The 15851-nt window shown below is 41.4% G+C and overlaps 1 protein-coding gene across 1 annotated transcript in view; it reads left to right on the top strand.

Annotated features, from left to right (window-relative positions):
- Window positions 1-15851, top strand: part of FOXP1 (forkhead box P1) — a gene marked incomplete at its 5' end in the record, with an annotated part of 536826 nt that overhangs the window by 377517 nt on the left and 143458 nt on the right. The window contains 1 exon segment of the mRNA NM_001266321.1: window positions 4997-5098. Coding sequence (NP_001253250.1) covers window positions 4997-5098 — 102 coding nt within the window.

Genomic DNA, 15851 nt, shown 5'->3' with positions numbered 1-15851 from the left:
ATTCATTTATTCATATCCTTTCTGTCTCTCTCTTTCTGCTGCTTGCCCTCTCCTTCCTCCTTTTTCACCCTTCTGTCTCCCTCTCCCATAAACTCAAACACATATCCACACACATTCTGTATCCAGAGAATCTAATTTTATCTTCAAACAATATATCCTAAGGGACTTTTCTCTAATTGTGATTGAGATATTGTTATAAGAATAAGAAAAGTCCATTCTCACTCCTCAGTTGTATTGGAGTAATCTCTGGCCTGGCACTGTGACTCACAGCTGTAATCCCAACACTCTGAGAGGCCAAAGTGGGAGGATTGCTTGAGCCCAGAAGTTTGAAACCAGCTGGGACAACACAGTGAGATCCTGTCTCTACAAAAATGAAAAAATTAGCTGGGTGTGGTGGCCCATGCCTGTAGTCCCAGCTACTCAGGAGGCTGAGGTGGGAGGATTGTTTGAGCCCAGGAGGTCAAGGCTACGGTGAGCCATGATTGTGCTACTGCACTGCAGCCCAGGCAACAGAGTGAGACCTTGGCTCGAAGGAAAAAAAAAAAAAAAAAGATTATCTCTGGGGTTTAGGCAGTGGAGTTGGAGATGAAGGACATAATCTGTTCTGATCACATAACAGGTAAAAATGGCTATCAAGTCATCATCTACAGGAAACATGGTGAACATAGATCTCTGACATAGTTTCCAAAGGGGATCCCATCAGTCATTGCACATTTTTCACTGTCCCACACTGAACATTATAATAAGCGTTTTTTTACTTTTTACAAATCGTAGATGCTGGATATTTGTATTATAATGCCCAGATACATAGTGTTAAACATTAAGGATTTATTGCCTCTCCTTGCATGTGACAATTTAAAATCTAGACCACAGTAATTTATATATCATGGAAAGGAAACACCTTTTAGTGACTGATTTCAAAGCATGTTATAAGTTCTGTTCAGTTAGGTTTTAAAACTCCTGCTGAGACCTAAGGCAAGTTTTAAATGGATTTTAATTTGGGGAGGATATGGATAATAATTTGTTCCTACTCTGTTAACATACTCCTGATAAAGCTGGGGAATTATTGTGGGATAATTCATAGCAATTCATATCAAAATGAATTATTCTCTGCACTAGTGTTGTTTCTCCATCCCAAATATTTAAAGTTATTTTACCTGTGTTTATTCATTTGGGGGCTGAAATTTGGAAGCCAGTTTGCACATCTTTATCTTGTGGTGTTCTCTGTTCAGTAGGTCGGCTACAGTTTCCCTTGGGTTCACACAAGTTTGCAAACCTTTTCCCCCTGTGCTTGTATCTTGGATTATCATCTTTAGTGGGCCTCTGTTTGAGATGGTATGAAGAGGCTGGGGTTTGCAATATGATTACTTAAGTTCAGGTACCCTATATTGGGTCTGAAAAAAAAAAGGTATGACTTTTTTACCCCTTCAAACCAGAAAAATTAAATCTGTGGATCCTAGTAGCTAATTTTGAAATGTGTGATCATTCTGTAGAGCCAGCTCAGTAAGCATTTGTTGAAAACTTAGGTTTAAGTTCTATACTTTCCTTTGCTTATGTACATTTATGAGACCATGCTCATATAAGAATAGTTTTGTGATGGCCGGACACGATAGCTCATGCCTGTAATCCCAGCACTTTGGGAAGCTGAGGCGGGCAGATCACTGAGGTCGGGAGTTTGAGACCAGCCTGGCCAACATGACAAAACCCTGTCTCTACTAAAAACACAAAAACTAGCAAGGCATGGTGGCAGGTGCCTATAGTCCCAGCTACTCGGGAGGCTTGGGCAGGAGAATTGCTTGAAACCAGGAGGCAGAGGTTGCAGTGAACCAAGATTGCGCTACTGCACTCCAGCCTGGGCAACAGAGCAAGATTTTGCCCCCTCCTCCCCCCGCCAAAAAAAAGAATAGTTTTGTGTATATGTGTGTATGTTTTTCTCGAAGACACTTCGCTGAACTGAGGAGTTGACTATAGCTGCTCTGAGACTTGACTGTTTAAAAATTGAGGCCGGGTACAGTGGCTCACACCTGTAATTCCAGCACTTTGGGAGGCCGAGGCGGGTGGATCACCTGAGGTCAGGAGTTAGAGACCAGCCTCGCCAACATGGCAAAACTCCATGTCTACTAAAAATACAAAAATTCACCAGGTGTAGTGACACACGTCTGTAGTCCCAGCTACTCAGGAGGCTGAGGCAGGAGAAGTACTTGAATCCGGGAGGCAGAGATTGCAGTGAGCCGAGATCTCACCACTGCACTCCAGCCTGGGTGACAGAGTGAGACTCCGTCTTAAAAAAAAAAAAAAAATAATAATAATAATAATAATAATAAAAAGTGAGTGCCTGTTCTCCCAGTATTTGGTGGAGTATAAGTTATATAGAGTCTTCATTACTTTGTTTTTCTTTGCTTGCTTTATTTTAGTGTTAAATGTGTGTGTAACCTTTCTCCTCTTCCCCACCATATTTTTCTCTGCACTGTCATCTACAGTCCCTCTCTCTGCCTTTCCAACTAGCAACCAAACCGTTCTTTGCTGATCGGTCTATTATTCTGAGAACCCTGATGATAGCACTTAAAATATATAACCGTTCCCTTTCTACATTAAAAAGCCGTAAAACCTTCATGTGAAATAACTAAGGGAACATATATAGTAGGAGAAGAGGCTTTTGCTCCTGCAGACACCTTGCAAAGGGGACTGGGACTATTTTTCTTATATGATATAAATGAAATCTTCACTCTGCCCACTTTTACACCTACGCATGTACTGAGCGTCTCCAAGGAGACAAGGAAACCCGGAGTCCAGTGATGGTGAATCCTCCCTGAGACAGCAGGCTAGAGTCTCAGGCAACTCTCCCAGGCGTCTTGGCTTCCAGATGCCCCACTCAGACAGCCCCTTTTCTCGAGGCTCTTCCAGGCAGGCCTTGTCGAATCTGTCTCTCCCTTCACAGCCGAACTAGCCCGTGCATTACATCTGAAGGGCTGGTCGTGGTGAGTTCAGTAGGCAGAAGGCCTCCCTGGGACACGGGGGTGGACGTAGTAGGGAGGTGGGATAGCAGGGTTCCACTTTTCTCGTGGTCTTTTCTTTGTCACTTATGTATCGGTGCTTGTGTTTGTCAGCTTTCATTAGCACCTCTTAAACACAAAGGCGCCACTCAACCTTACACAGTGTCTTAAAAATATTATGTGTTACAACTCTAGTTATGAGCACAGTTCAGTGAGCGTGTCCTTTTAGGAGAAGCACTGTTCTTGCACATTCCATGTTTTTAGGTGTCTGCTCATGAACACTAATCCTCTAGACTACTCTGTTTTCTCTTTCTTCTGAGTTCAATGCACAGGGACGCCCAGGCCCTCTTACCTCTCTTCCCTTCCACCATTGTCCCTGTAACTTTTCTTGTAAATATACATGTTATTTTCTTATATAAATGAAGTACCTGTTCCTTTTTAAGGAACACACTACCATCATAAGTCCGTTACGCTAATTTTCTAAGACTATAGCCTCAGGTCCTTTTGATGTATTGATGACATCTATGTGTGCCTCTTCTTTGATGCACAAATAATTTGGTTACCATATAGAAATTATTATTCATATAATAAGAAGTCTCATTTTGTGTCTAAACTCTAAGCACACCATTTAATGAGCATTCTCGACATCTCTGCCATGTTCTCTGCCATTCTTGGTTCTCAGCTGCATTGACTCAAGTAACCCAACTTTTCATATGACTTTCTAGCACAATATCCTCAAACTTCAGTTTTCTGTTGCTAATCCTACTGCCATCTTTGGAAAGGTGTGTGGCTAGCCATTATTCTTGTTCTGAATTCTTTGGCAGTGAATGTCTTCGTGGGGGTGTATCGATGACATTGTTTTTTTCTTTTTTACTTGAACTTTTATTTATTTTATTTTATTTTATTTTTTGAGGTGGACACTTACTCTGCTACCCAGGCTGAAGCGCAATGGTGCTATCTCAATTCACCCCAACCTCCGCCTTCTGGATTCAAGCGATTCTTCTGCCTCAGCCTCCCAAGTAGCTGGGATTACAGGCATCTGCCACCACACCCAGCTGATGTTTGTATTTTTAGTAGAGACAGGGTTTCACCATGTTGGCCAGGCTGGTCTCAAACTCCTGACCTCAAGTGATCTGCCCGCCTCAGTCTCCCAAAGTGCTGGGATTACAGGCGTGAACCACCACGCCCAGTCTTGAACTTTTAAAAAGATTTGTCAGTCATATGTTAAACATTTTAGAGGACTCTTCTGTTTTCTTCCTGCTTTATCTCCAATTCATACTACCTCCCCAGTGTCTACCTTTAAGGAAAAACCTTTCCATATTGTAAGCCTGAAAGGGTCATTTGTAATAAACGTAACCAGTTTTGTTCACAGATACATAATGTTCCTCTTTAAGATGACTAGAGATCAGATTTGCCAAATTTTCCTCTCTGATTTCTATCAAGGTCATCCTAGGTATGTCTCATCTGTTTCATCTTCCTTCCTAGATAGCCTAACCAGTGTATACTTTTCCTGTGATCCACCACTTAGTTGTTTCTTTTTATTTGGACTCAGATCGGGTGAAAGTATTACTTTCAACTTGAGTCCCCACATTTCCCCAAGAAGAACTGGGGGGAGGGTGAAGGTGATCCTAAAAAAGGGCCCTGTAGTGTCTCCCAAGTTTTCCTCTTTGCCCGGGTTCCTCCTAGTGTCTCTGTCATCTTTCTTCAGAGTCCCAATCAGTCATGGTCTTAAATTTCATGTCAGATCTGTAGTAGGAATAAAGTATGTGCTTAGATGCCTGTGGAACTGTGGATGAAATTGACCAAGTCAAAGGAAACGTAAACAAATTCTGGAAAGTTTTCCAACTAAGACTGATGGGAAGTTTCGTTTGCTGTTTTCATTTGCCAGGAAATAGGAAAGTCAGGACCCAGTCCCAAAGCGCACTTCCTGGAATCCTTTTTTATGAAGAGTCCCCCGAACCTGTGTAGTAACGCAAAGGATTTTCATCTGTTTTTCCTTCCAGGCACTTCAGGTGGCAAGACAGCTCCTCCTTCAGCAGCAACAGCAGCAGCAAGTTAGTGGATTAAAATCTCCCAAGAGGAATGACAAACAACCAGCTCTTCAGGTAACAATTCTTTTTCTTTTTAAATTGACATTCTACCCTTTGGGATAACTGATAAGCAGTTCAGGAGTGGATTGTGTTGAGCATTGCAAATCATGTAAGAAAATCTGTGGAAAGTGCATTTTTGGTTTACTAGCAGGGTATAACATTTTGGGGAAAATGTGTATTTGACCAAAAGTTTTATTGTCAGGCGTAAGATCTCCTGATCGGTGAATTATAATAGAAGGATAAGGAGTTGCAAGTGTTGAGTTGCTGATAGGCAGTGTAGGTTACCAGTGAGAAAAGTTCATAGTACTCAGAATTGTCACCACATTCTCTTATGTTGCATCTGGAAATGGGATAAACACACAGACACACACCTATTTTAGTGTAGTCATCCTCAATAGGGATGATTCCCCCCCCCGCCCCCCCACTGCTGCCCCCCACCAGAGGACAATGGGCAATGTCTAGAGACGTTTTTGGTTGCCACAACTAGCAGGGCAGAGGTGTTGCTGGCATCCAGTAGGTACAGGCCGGGATCTTGCCAAACACCCTGCAATGCACAGGACACAACGCACTGTAATTCATCCCAGAATGTCAGTAGCATCAAGAACTATGACTTGGCCTGAGGAGGATGTGGTACTTTTAATATTATGTCTTGTAATGATTCTAATATATACCCAATTCTTCAGTGGATATGTTCAGAATGTTTCTAGGTCATCATTTTTTTTTTTTTTTTTTTGAGGCGGAGTCTCGCTCTGTCGCCCAGGCTGGAGTGCAGTGGCCAGATCTCGGCTCACTGCAAGCTCCGCCTCCCGGATTTACGCCATTCTCCTGCCTCAGCCTCCTGAGTAGCTGGGACTACAGGCGCCTGCCACCTCGCCCGGCTAGTTTTTTGTATTTTTTAGTAGAGACGGGGTTTCACTGTGTTAGCCAGGATGGTCTCGATCTCCTGACCTCGTGATCCGCCCGTCTCGGCCTCCCAAAGTGCTGGGATTACAGGCTTGAGCCATCGCGCCCGGCCCTCTAGGTCATCATTTTTAAGTGGCAAGAAATTTTTATGTAAAGATACAAAAATGGTTGTTCTAGCAACTTCTGATTTCAGGCACGTTGAAGGCAAGGGGTTAATGGAGTAGAAGAAGGAGTAAGTTTATAAAAATCCAATTTGTGGCTGGGCATGGTGGCTCACACCTGTAATCCCAGCACTTTGAGAAGCTGAGGCAGGTGGATCACTTGAGGTCAGGAGTTTGAGACCAGGCTGGCCAACATGGTGAAACTCCATCTCTACCAAAAATATAAAAATTAGCCAGGCTTGGTGGCAGGTGCCTGTAATCCCAGCTACTAGGGAGGCTGAGGCAGGAGAATCGCTTGAACCTGGGAGGTGGAGGTTGCAGTGAGCCAAGATTGCACCACTGTGCTCCAGCCCGGGTGACAAGAGTGAAACTCCATCTCAAAAAAAAAAAAAAAAAAAAATTCTAATTTGGATTTTTGACTCAAAGTAGAAAATTGTAATAGAAATTTCAAAGAAACTTGAATCAGGGTCTTCATGCTCACATGTAAGAGAGGGCACTTGGCACCCGGGTGCTAAGTGGTTCAGACTACTTTCATAGCTGAAGGTGGGCATCCCTATCACAGGAGGGGACAGAATCTGTAAGCGGTAGCTGATAGGTGTATAACTTGGTGCCAATTAATTGGATAATGAGGTCAACCTAAATTCTAGCTTGTGTTTACTTTTCACAGGTCAGGGTGAACCACAGCCTGTTCCCAGATTATCCGCAAAGATCAAACTGACCTTGACCAACAAGTTCTAGTTCTTCTACATGTACTTGGGAAACTCACTTTCCAGAGAGAGTTCAGCACTATAGTGACACTTTATTGGAAGAGTTGACAATGTGCCTTGTTTACTAACCCTTCTGTAAACACTTATTTGGTAAACCATCACCAGACCATGTGCCTTGGAATGCATGCGCATGCAGGGGACATTTTTAATGAGGTATAGTGCCATTGAGGGCCCATGTCAGGTGCTATAAGAAGTGCTTTGTTGTGCAGATGTCTTAAGAACAGCTCTGGAGGATGAAATATGACTATATTGACCTTTCAGCTGTGAGCTTATTTGTCAGGATTCAAATAAGTTGAAAGGATCAAACTGAACAGTTTCCGTAGTCAGACTGGGAATTGTGTTTCAGAGGTCAGCAGCGGAGGCCACATTGCAGATTCCATAACATAGCCAATTGTTGGTACATATTAAAGTACTGGGGCATCTCCTGTGGACAGAGACACAATTAAAATTCTAATTTATTAATGTATACAGGGAGCTAGCCCAGCCTGTCACTCATTGATTCAAATGATGGTCCATTCTTTTTGCCTCCCTCTTGGAGCTCTCACAGCCTTAAAAATACCCCGAGTCCTCTTGAATTCATCAGACCTCAAGTGCATTGGGAAAATGAAAATATATTATTGGGGGGGAAATCTTACACATAGTAGAGCTTTGGTTAGAGATAATAAAAAAATACACACATACACAATCTGCCTGATCACACTGCTCTTCAGTATTGAATATCATTTGTGATTTTTTTATGGTAGAATTATTTTCCCTCATACTTGCTTTTTAAAAACATATGGCATTTTTAGGTAACTTCTTTTCCAAGATGAACGAAGTTCCTTGAGGGCTAAATATAAGAAGTAAAGTTTCAGGGGATTTCCTTTTGAGGGCTCTTTTTCTTCTTGCCTGTTCCAGGGTTTTTAGCCACCATGCAGAAGAGGATGATATAGAGGGCTTCGTTTTTCTTGGCAAGGACAGTGTCAAAACCAACCTCACACATTCTGCTGAGCTCTTCAGTCTGTATAAAAAGTGGGGGGAGAAGGGGTAATCTTGAATGCTGGTTTCGGTAAAGAAGATGTCTTGATTTTTTTTCCTACCCCCCAAGTAGAGGAGTTGACAAGCAGAGAATTTAGACCAGCTTTAAGATTTGGCGGGGGAAAAGAAATCTAAAGGGTTGGTGGACTGGTGTGTGTGTGTATCACAGACGATTGCTGAAGGACCCCTCAGCTGCCTGATAGGGTCATGCACATTCAGTAAGCTTTATTAGGTTGGCTGGCCTTCCACAAACAGAGGAGAAATTACTATCCTAGGCCACATGGTATATTACCTCATTATAAAAATATGCATATAGACTTGGTGATTCACAGAAGGAATAACCTTCATATTTAAATATATCTTGCCATACTGCATCCTCGCTGAGGCATCTCCGCCGGAGTGGCTCTGAAATGAAAGGGAAATCCTACAGCAAATCTTAACAGTGCTCATCTCTGATCTTCTCACCCTTCATAACTACACCGAGAGAGCGATTTTAGCAAATTTCAGATCTTCTGCATAGAGGAAGGCTTGACAGGGAGGGAGGATTTGATCTGCTGATAGCTTGAGGGGGAAAAAAAAAAAAGAAACCCAAATCCCCAAATATACTGTGACTCATATTTTAAGCATATCTCACACTTCCCTGCTTTATGTTTGGCAGCGCTCTCTGGTTTCACAGGCTGATGATACAAACAAAAGAAAATGGAAAGTTAGAGGAGGCTATAAGTGGTTACTCGATAGAGATCATAAAATGTAGTCAAACATCACCAATTTGGTCTAATTTCAGGGAGATGAGAGTAAATAAGAGAGAAATGCCACTCTTTGCAGATCCACATACTGAACCAAATCTGAGCTGGTCACATTCTTGGATGATGTGGTTTATTAATGAAGGCATTAATCGGGTATAGATACTGCTTCTGAAGTTCTTGAGAAATATTCTACTTAGTAACTGAAATTATCTTTTTACTTAGTCTGTTCATTTGCTTTGCAAATTTTTTTATGAATGATACAAATGAAAATTGAAAATTGGCCCCATCATAAATTCAGAATCAGAGTGATCTGAATTAATTAAGTGCAAGTTGGTGATCATTTCCAAAGCAGGCTGGGCATGGTGCTGGTGTTCATGGGATACAGAACTGTTGAAGAGACAGACCCTGCCTTCAGGAGACTTATGAGTTGTAAACAAATTAACGTTTTGCTGCAAAAAGAAAATTACAGATAAGTAAAAATAGTAGGCTCTTTTTTTTTTTTTTTTGAGATGGAGTCTCGCTCTTTCACCCAGGCTGGAGTGCAGTGGAGCAATCTTGGCTGACTGCAACCTCCATCTTCCAGGTTCAAGTGATTCTCCTGCTCAGCCTCCCGAGTAGCTGGGGCTACAGGCATGCACCACTACGCCCAGCTAATTTTTGTAATTTTAGTAGACACTTGGTTTTGCCATGTTGACCAGGCTGGTCTTGAACCCCTGACCTCAGGTGATCCACCTGCCTCGACCTCCCAAAGTGTTAGGATTATAGGCATGAGCCACTGCGCCCAGCATAGGCTCTCTTTTATAAATATTTATATACTTCTGAAGATTGCTTAAACAAATGAAATAAATGCTTAACAGTGCAGGTGTACTCATAACCTCGAAAATGCGTAACTTTACTGGCTGAAGATTAATTTGTGAGTAGATGAGCAATTTTATTGATCAAATTTTGGAACTTTGACCACCGTTTCTGGGTAGCAATTCATTTTGGTTCTTTAAGCATTTTAGTTGTTGGCACGAGTACATAAACTGGAAGGAAATCAAATGACACATTTTCTCCTAAGAAAGTAAGAGTACATGTGTATTCTGGCAGCATTAAAGTTAGGAAAGAAAGTAAACTTTGTGTGTTGCCTACAGTGGAAAGCTCACCAGTTTCAGGCCCCCTATAAAAAATTTGAACCTGAAGCCAGTCATCTGATAGTTTTCCCTCCTGCCCATCCCCTTCCTTCCAAGGTGATGTCATATGTGAGCCCCTTACTCAGAAGGTCATTTCGCTGGAAGGAAAGATGGTGAAACCCACTTAGAAGGCCAGCCCTTTAGTCCACTTGGAAGCTCAGAGTAATCATGTGGATTCTTGCTTTAAGTGGAGGAGGTTAAAATACAAGATTCAGCAGGTTTTTTTTTTTTTTTTTAGCATTTTTATTTGCAGTTATATAAAACATGCTTTAGGCAGCATTTTGCTTTGCATTAATGCCACATATAATCTTAGTAGCTTGTATCATTTCCACGTTGTTCACTAAAAAATAAATTGGCAAGAGGAAACCTGTAAAGGAAACTACAATTTTATGTTGTTAATAGTGAAATGGAATGGTTTTGAAGTACTGACCCTTAAGTAATATCCCTATGCACTGATTAGTAAGGAGGATAATTTAGGAGAGGGAGGCAAACTTCTTTTTATGTCTAGAGTTAACATTGTCTAGAATTGGCATCCCTCGCATTTTAAATTGATACAAAGCATGGAAATTGTGATACCTTTAAGATGTTACTGTTATCACATGACTTTCGAGAATCCCAAAACCCTAGAAATAAGTCTCGATAAGAAATAATAAAACCGAAATATTTTATAAATAGTTCTTAAGTCTTTCCGATTACATGCACCATTACAAATATGATAGAAACAGTGACCCCTCCTCCCAGAAAAATGCACATGGACACAAAATGTCACATCCAGTTTTAGGGATTTCATGAACCTCAAGAAGTTCACCTTGGGGTCCAGGCTCATACTCCTGCTTTAAGATTTTTTTTTTCTTTGGTAGTCTGTTTTGTCCTTGCCTCCAGAATTTTGGTGTAAGTTGTAATATAAAGAGTTAGTTCGTTTTTGGTATTTCAACTTCAGCGGTATATAGGTGGCCCTGTGTCCCAGTCTGCCCAGGACAGTCCACTCCATGACTATTGATTGGTTTTGTTTATTCATAATTCTCTCTCTCGAAAGTATCCCCAGGTACAGTGGCTCACGCCTGTAATCCTAGCATTTTGAAACACTGAGGCAGGCAGATCACTTAAGTCCAGGAGTTAGAGACCAGCCTGGGCAACATGGCAAAACCCCATCTCTGCAAATAATACAAAAATATTAGCCAGGCCCGGTGCCTGTAGTCCCAGCTACTCTGATGGCTGAGGCGGGAGGATTGAATGAGCCCAGGAGATCGACGCTACAGTGAGCCATGATGGTGCCACTGCACTCCAGCCTGGGTAACAGAGCAAGACCCTAGCTCAAAAAAAAAAAAAAAAAAAAATCCCTATTTGAACCAGGTGCAACTGCAATGCTGTACACCGTATCTCAGCTACTAAGAAGGCCGAGGCCAGAGGAATTCTTGAGACAGGAGTTTGAGGCCAGTCTGGGCAACATAGCAAGACTCTATTTCAATTTAAAAAAAAAAAAGTGACCGGGTGCAGTGGCTCACGACTATAATCCCAGCACTTTGGGAGGCCAAGGCGGGCAGATCACGAGGTCAGGCGTTCAAGACTAGCCTGGCCAACAAGGTGAAACCCCGTCTTGCAAAGACTAGCCAGGCGTGGTGGCACACACCTGTAGTCCCAGCTACTCGGGAGGCTGAGGCAGGAGAATCACTTGAACCTGGGAGGCGGAGGTTGCAGTGAGCCGATATCTCACCACTGCACTCCAGCCTGGGTGACAGTGAGACTCCGTCTCAAAAAAAAAAAAAAAAGTATCTCAGTTTGCACATTTAATTATATGATCACTAGTTTAAATGTATCTAAGAATTAAAATGCAAATATGATGCTAATATTCTATATGTAATCATGTCTTTGCCACCACATGCAAAGTGTGATAGATAATGAATGTTTAGTCAGTGCTGAACGTGGACCAGCTGCTTAACTACTCTGTAGTATAGGCACTGTCCTTAAACCATTTAATGGATGAGGAAAATGGAAACAGAGAGGTTAACTGACTTGCTACAGAGCACAAAGGTAGTAACAGCACCAGGATGGTAAGCCAGGTTTTTAGAACCACAGATGACCAATATGCCATCGAGAAGTTAATTATTGCCTCTCTTTTTAGGCGTGTTTACTCAGCACCTACTGAGTGTCATATTTTCCATAAATAAGTAAATTACTCTATTTTCTGTGTTATAAGCAAAAAAAGAGAACTGAAACTAACAAAAATCAGTTCCACTGTAAATATCTGGATTTCAATTAAGAGGACTTAGATCTGCATAATTACCCTAAGTGTATCTTTATGTGTCTGTGTGTGCATGTGCATGTGTGTCTGTGTGTTGTGTGTATGTGTGTGTGGCGGGGACAGAAAGAAACGGCAAAGCAAAGTTATTTCTTATTTTCAAGTCTGAAGTGCTCTTATGAGCGTCCATGTGTTTGGAACATGGACTAGTGTGTTATAATCGTTGTTGGGGCTAGGAGGTGGAGAGGGACAGGGGAAAAAAACATACTTGACTGGTCAAAAATGTGTAAATTGCTGACAAAATGACACATGTAATTAAGAGTGCTCCTGCCATTTTACCTTGTGGTTTACACCTCCAGTGTTGAAAAAGAGAGTGACTCCCACCTCACTAATTACCATTATCACTAAAATGCTAGGGTTGGAGTCATTAGTTCCATGTGCATTTAATTAGAGGAAGGCTGAAATTGGATTTAACTTATTACTTTTTCATGGATCACTTTCTTGTCATCACTTCAAATTGGATTGCAGCCCCAGGTAACTAATTATGAGAGCCACAGGATCAAGAGTGAAAAAAAAGGTAATTAGGAATAACACTGTCGGACCCTTGCTGGTCGTCCACTTGTGCTTCGGGGAAAGAGGGGAAAAAAAAAAAAACGCAAGCCATATTTTGTAGTATCACAGATTAAGGAGTTAGAGGCATGTACAGTTGCTAGGCATCATGGGAGTCTGTCACCACCCATAGTGGTTTCTGTGATATACAGCTGAGTTGAAGATGTCGAAGCAACGTGGTTCCACAATCAGCTGCTTAATACCTAGATTAAACTTGTAAAAGCAACAGATTGGTTGTAGGTATGAGGCATCTCTACAACTGTGTAGACTGGGGGCCTCACATGTATGATTACAACAGAGCTGTCAAGATGCCTCTGAGCCAAAGTAGAGAATATTTTAAGTACAGGGAGTTAGAATTTAATGAACATATTAATGCTCCAGAAACATCATTCATATCTGACAGGAAGACGTATCAGTCAGCACAACAGTCAGGTTTAGGGTTTATACATCAGGACATTTTGTCAAAGTTTCCAGCGTACGGTAATGTTCAGGACATTTACTTTGCTTTGGATTTGCTCCCTCCCACCCCTCTCCAAATGTTGTGGATGGGTTTCCTGAGGTTCCATTTCTCCTTCCATCCCTATCGAAAATACTTTAAAATAAATAATATGGTTTCCATGTGCAGAACAGAACTCAGAACTGCAAGCAATCAATTTTATTGACACCATCTGAAAAAATGTTGATGACAGTTCGAGGATGTGAAAGAATTGGATTTTTAAAGTCCCCAGGACTAAGTGTGGCCAAAGAAAAAAAATGGAAATGTAATCTCATTACTCAAAAGTTCTGTGAGTTAGACTCTCCTAAGAAGCGATTCTTCTTAACGAAAAAAATAAAAGCAGCAGCAGACGGGCGGCTTCTTCTTGGATAGGCTGTGATCCCACAATGAGGTCTTGCTGTCAAGCCTATCGGTTGCCTTGAAGGGAGAAAAGAGCTTCTTGGTTTCCCATGGCAGTGACTCACCAAGCAAAGATGGCTCGAGTTTCCTTAAGTTGTTTAAAATTGGTTTTAATGTTCTGTTAATGTAAGCAAATAATCATGATTTTAGTCTTGAGTGACTTTCAGGCCTGGGCGAGTCAGGCTTGCTCAGTATTCTCCAGTGCAATGGGAGTATAGACGGCGATACGCCCACCCAATAGAGACCACTACATCATTATCCCCAAAGTGGTAAAATACCGTTCCTGGAATTTTGAGTCTTTTTCCTGTGTGAATCTTCTAAGCAAAATCTCAGAACCAAAATAGTGATCATCAAGTCTGATGTAGACAATTAAAGCCTCTCTCTCTTTTTTTTTTTTTTTTTTTGGAACATCTTAAGTTGATTTAGAATTTTTGTACACAATATTCGTCTGTGGTTGAAAGGGGGCACGCTGAGGTCAAGTGATGTAGTGTTTTCCATTTTTCCATATGAGTCTCACAGTGTGCGATAAAAGCAAACTCCTTTATTTTGTAAGTCTGCAAGAATTTCTGCTGAAGTGCAGAGGTCACGTTCCCTGTCAATTTGAGTAGCCAGCATTTTTTAACTACTGTTTTTTCTTTTTGTGTGTCTTTTCTTCCCTCCCCCCACCTTGCTATAAACCGTGGCACTTTTCTGACACATGCACAGTGAAGTCCTCCAATCTGAAACTCATTAGCACACAGCATTGGACCCTGTCCAGTAGTTAGAAAATTTCCTGGAGCCTAGAATAACAGCATTTGGTGCAATACCATGGACCAGAAGTGACAATGGGGGTAGTCGTGCTCCCCTGGCACCCTGCCCGGTCAGGAAAGCCAGCTGACCACACAACACAGTGAGACAGAGGTTATGCGTATAGGATGGGTTAGAAAAGTTTGGTCCTTAGAGAAATACACTTCTAAAATCACAAGGTAATATCTGTTTTCCTTACACTTATTATTTCAATTGGGTCAGAGATGTTTATCAACATTCATTGCAGGAACATGAAAATAAGTGATTAGAGAAAATAGGTTGAAGCTCAATTTCCACAATATAATATTTTTCACTTCTGTAACTATTGGTTATTTTCAGGACCTATATTTTCATTCATTGATTCATACATGCATGTGTTCATTCATTCAAACTTTACTCCTTGAACTTCACTATCTTGAGGTAATGTGACCAGGCTGCAACCCCCTACCCTGACAGTAGAAAAAGTAAACAGTTTACCCTAAGTCAGGTTAATTTAAGCCAGGTTTTCAAACAGGAAACTGAGTCCCAGAAAGATAATAGTTATCATATTAAATAGTAAATACTATATAGTAGTTTCTAGGAGCCAACTACTGCACAACAACCATATGGGGTAAGTTCTGTTATTATTCCCATTTTACAGGGGAGGAAAGGGGAGCATAGAGAAGTTAACTTGTCCAAGGCCGTACAGCTGATAAGTGGCAGAGCTGGGATTCTAGCCCATACAATCTGGCTCAAGAGTCTATGCTTTCATCTATTACACTCTACTGCCTCTCTCTGAGCTACCACCTGGGCCCCGCAAACAGGGAAAGCAAAAGGAATGGAATCAGAGTTGCTGATGCTTAATGCTCCTCACTAACCACCAGACCACACCGTCTCCTAATTTGGACATATGTTGATGGGCATATTTGAAAAATAGTGCTTATAATTGAAATATGCACTTTCTAAAGGGAAATGACGCTTGGGAAAGAGAAGAAAGACGGGTATTACTCAAAGCCTGCAGACAGCTCTGCAAGTAATTGTCTAAAGGCAGCCGTTGAAATTGAGAAGCAGTTTGGAAAATGTACAGTTTGGGAAATTTGTGTACCGATGTAATTACGGTAGTTGTGAGCTGATGTCATGCCTAGTAACTGTTTTTGTATTGCTTGGGCCTTTGTTACTGAGCTGTGATATCATGAGCAAACTATTATAAACATAGCATGGATATAGCATGCTTGTGTAACAAAAGATCGGGAACTTTTATTAAGTTTGTTTTCCTTGTCATATTGTAAAAATTTATTATGTGTACTGTGTATATTAGAAACAGATTTGGGTAATTCTGTCTAAATGAAGTCATCCCGGCTATTTCCAGACTGTCTGTTTTTGGTTGTGAATAATTTTCATACATCAGATGGTTGTCATATTTAGTCGCTCTCAAAATTTTAAAGAGAACATATCCCATTTTGAACTTTCAGTGGACTTCAGCCACCTTGCTGT

This window comes from Macaca mulatta, chromosome 2, assembly GCF_049350105.2.
Source record: "Macaca mulatta isolate MMU2019108-1 chromosome 2, T2T-MMU8v2.0, whole genome shotgun sequence".
In the NCBI taxonomy this organism is placed as follows: domain Eukaryota; kingdom Metazoa; phylum Chordata; class Mammalia; order Primates; family Cercopithecidae; genus Macaca; species Macaca mulatta.
Note: the sequence above shows the minus strand (reverse complement) of the source record. Positions and strands in the feature narration are given on the sequence as shown.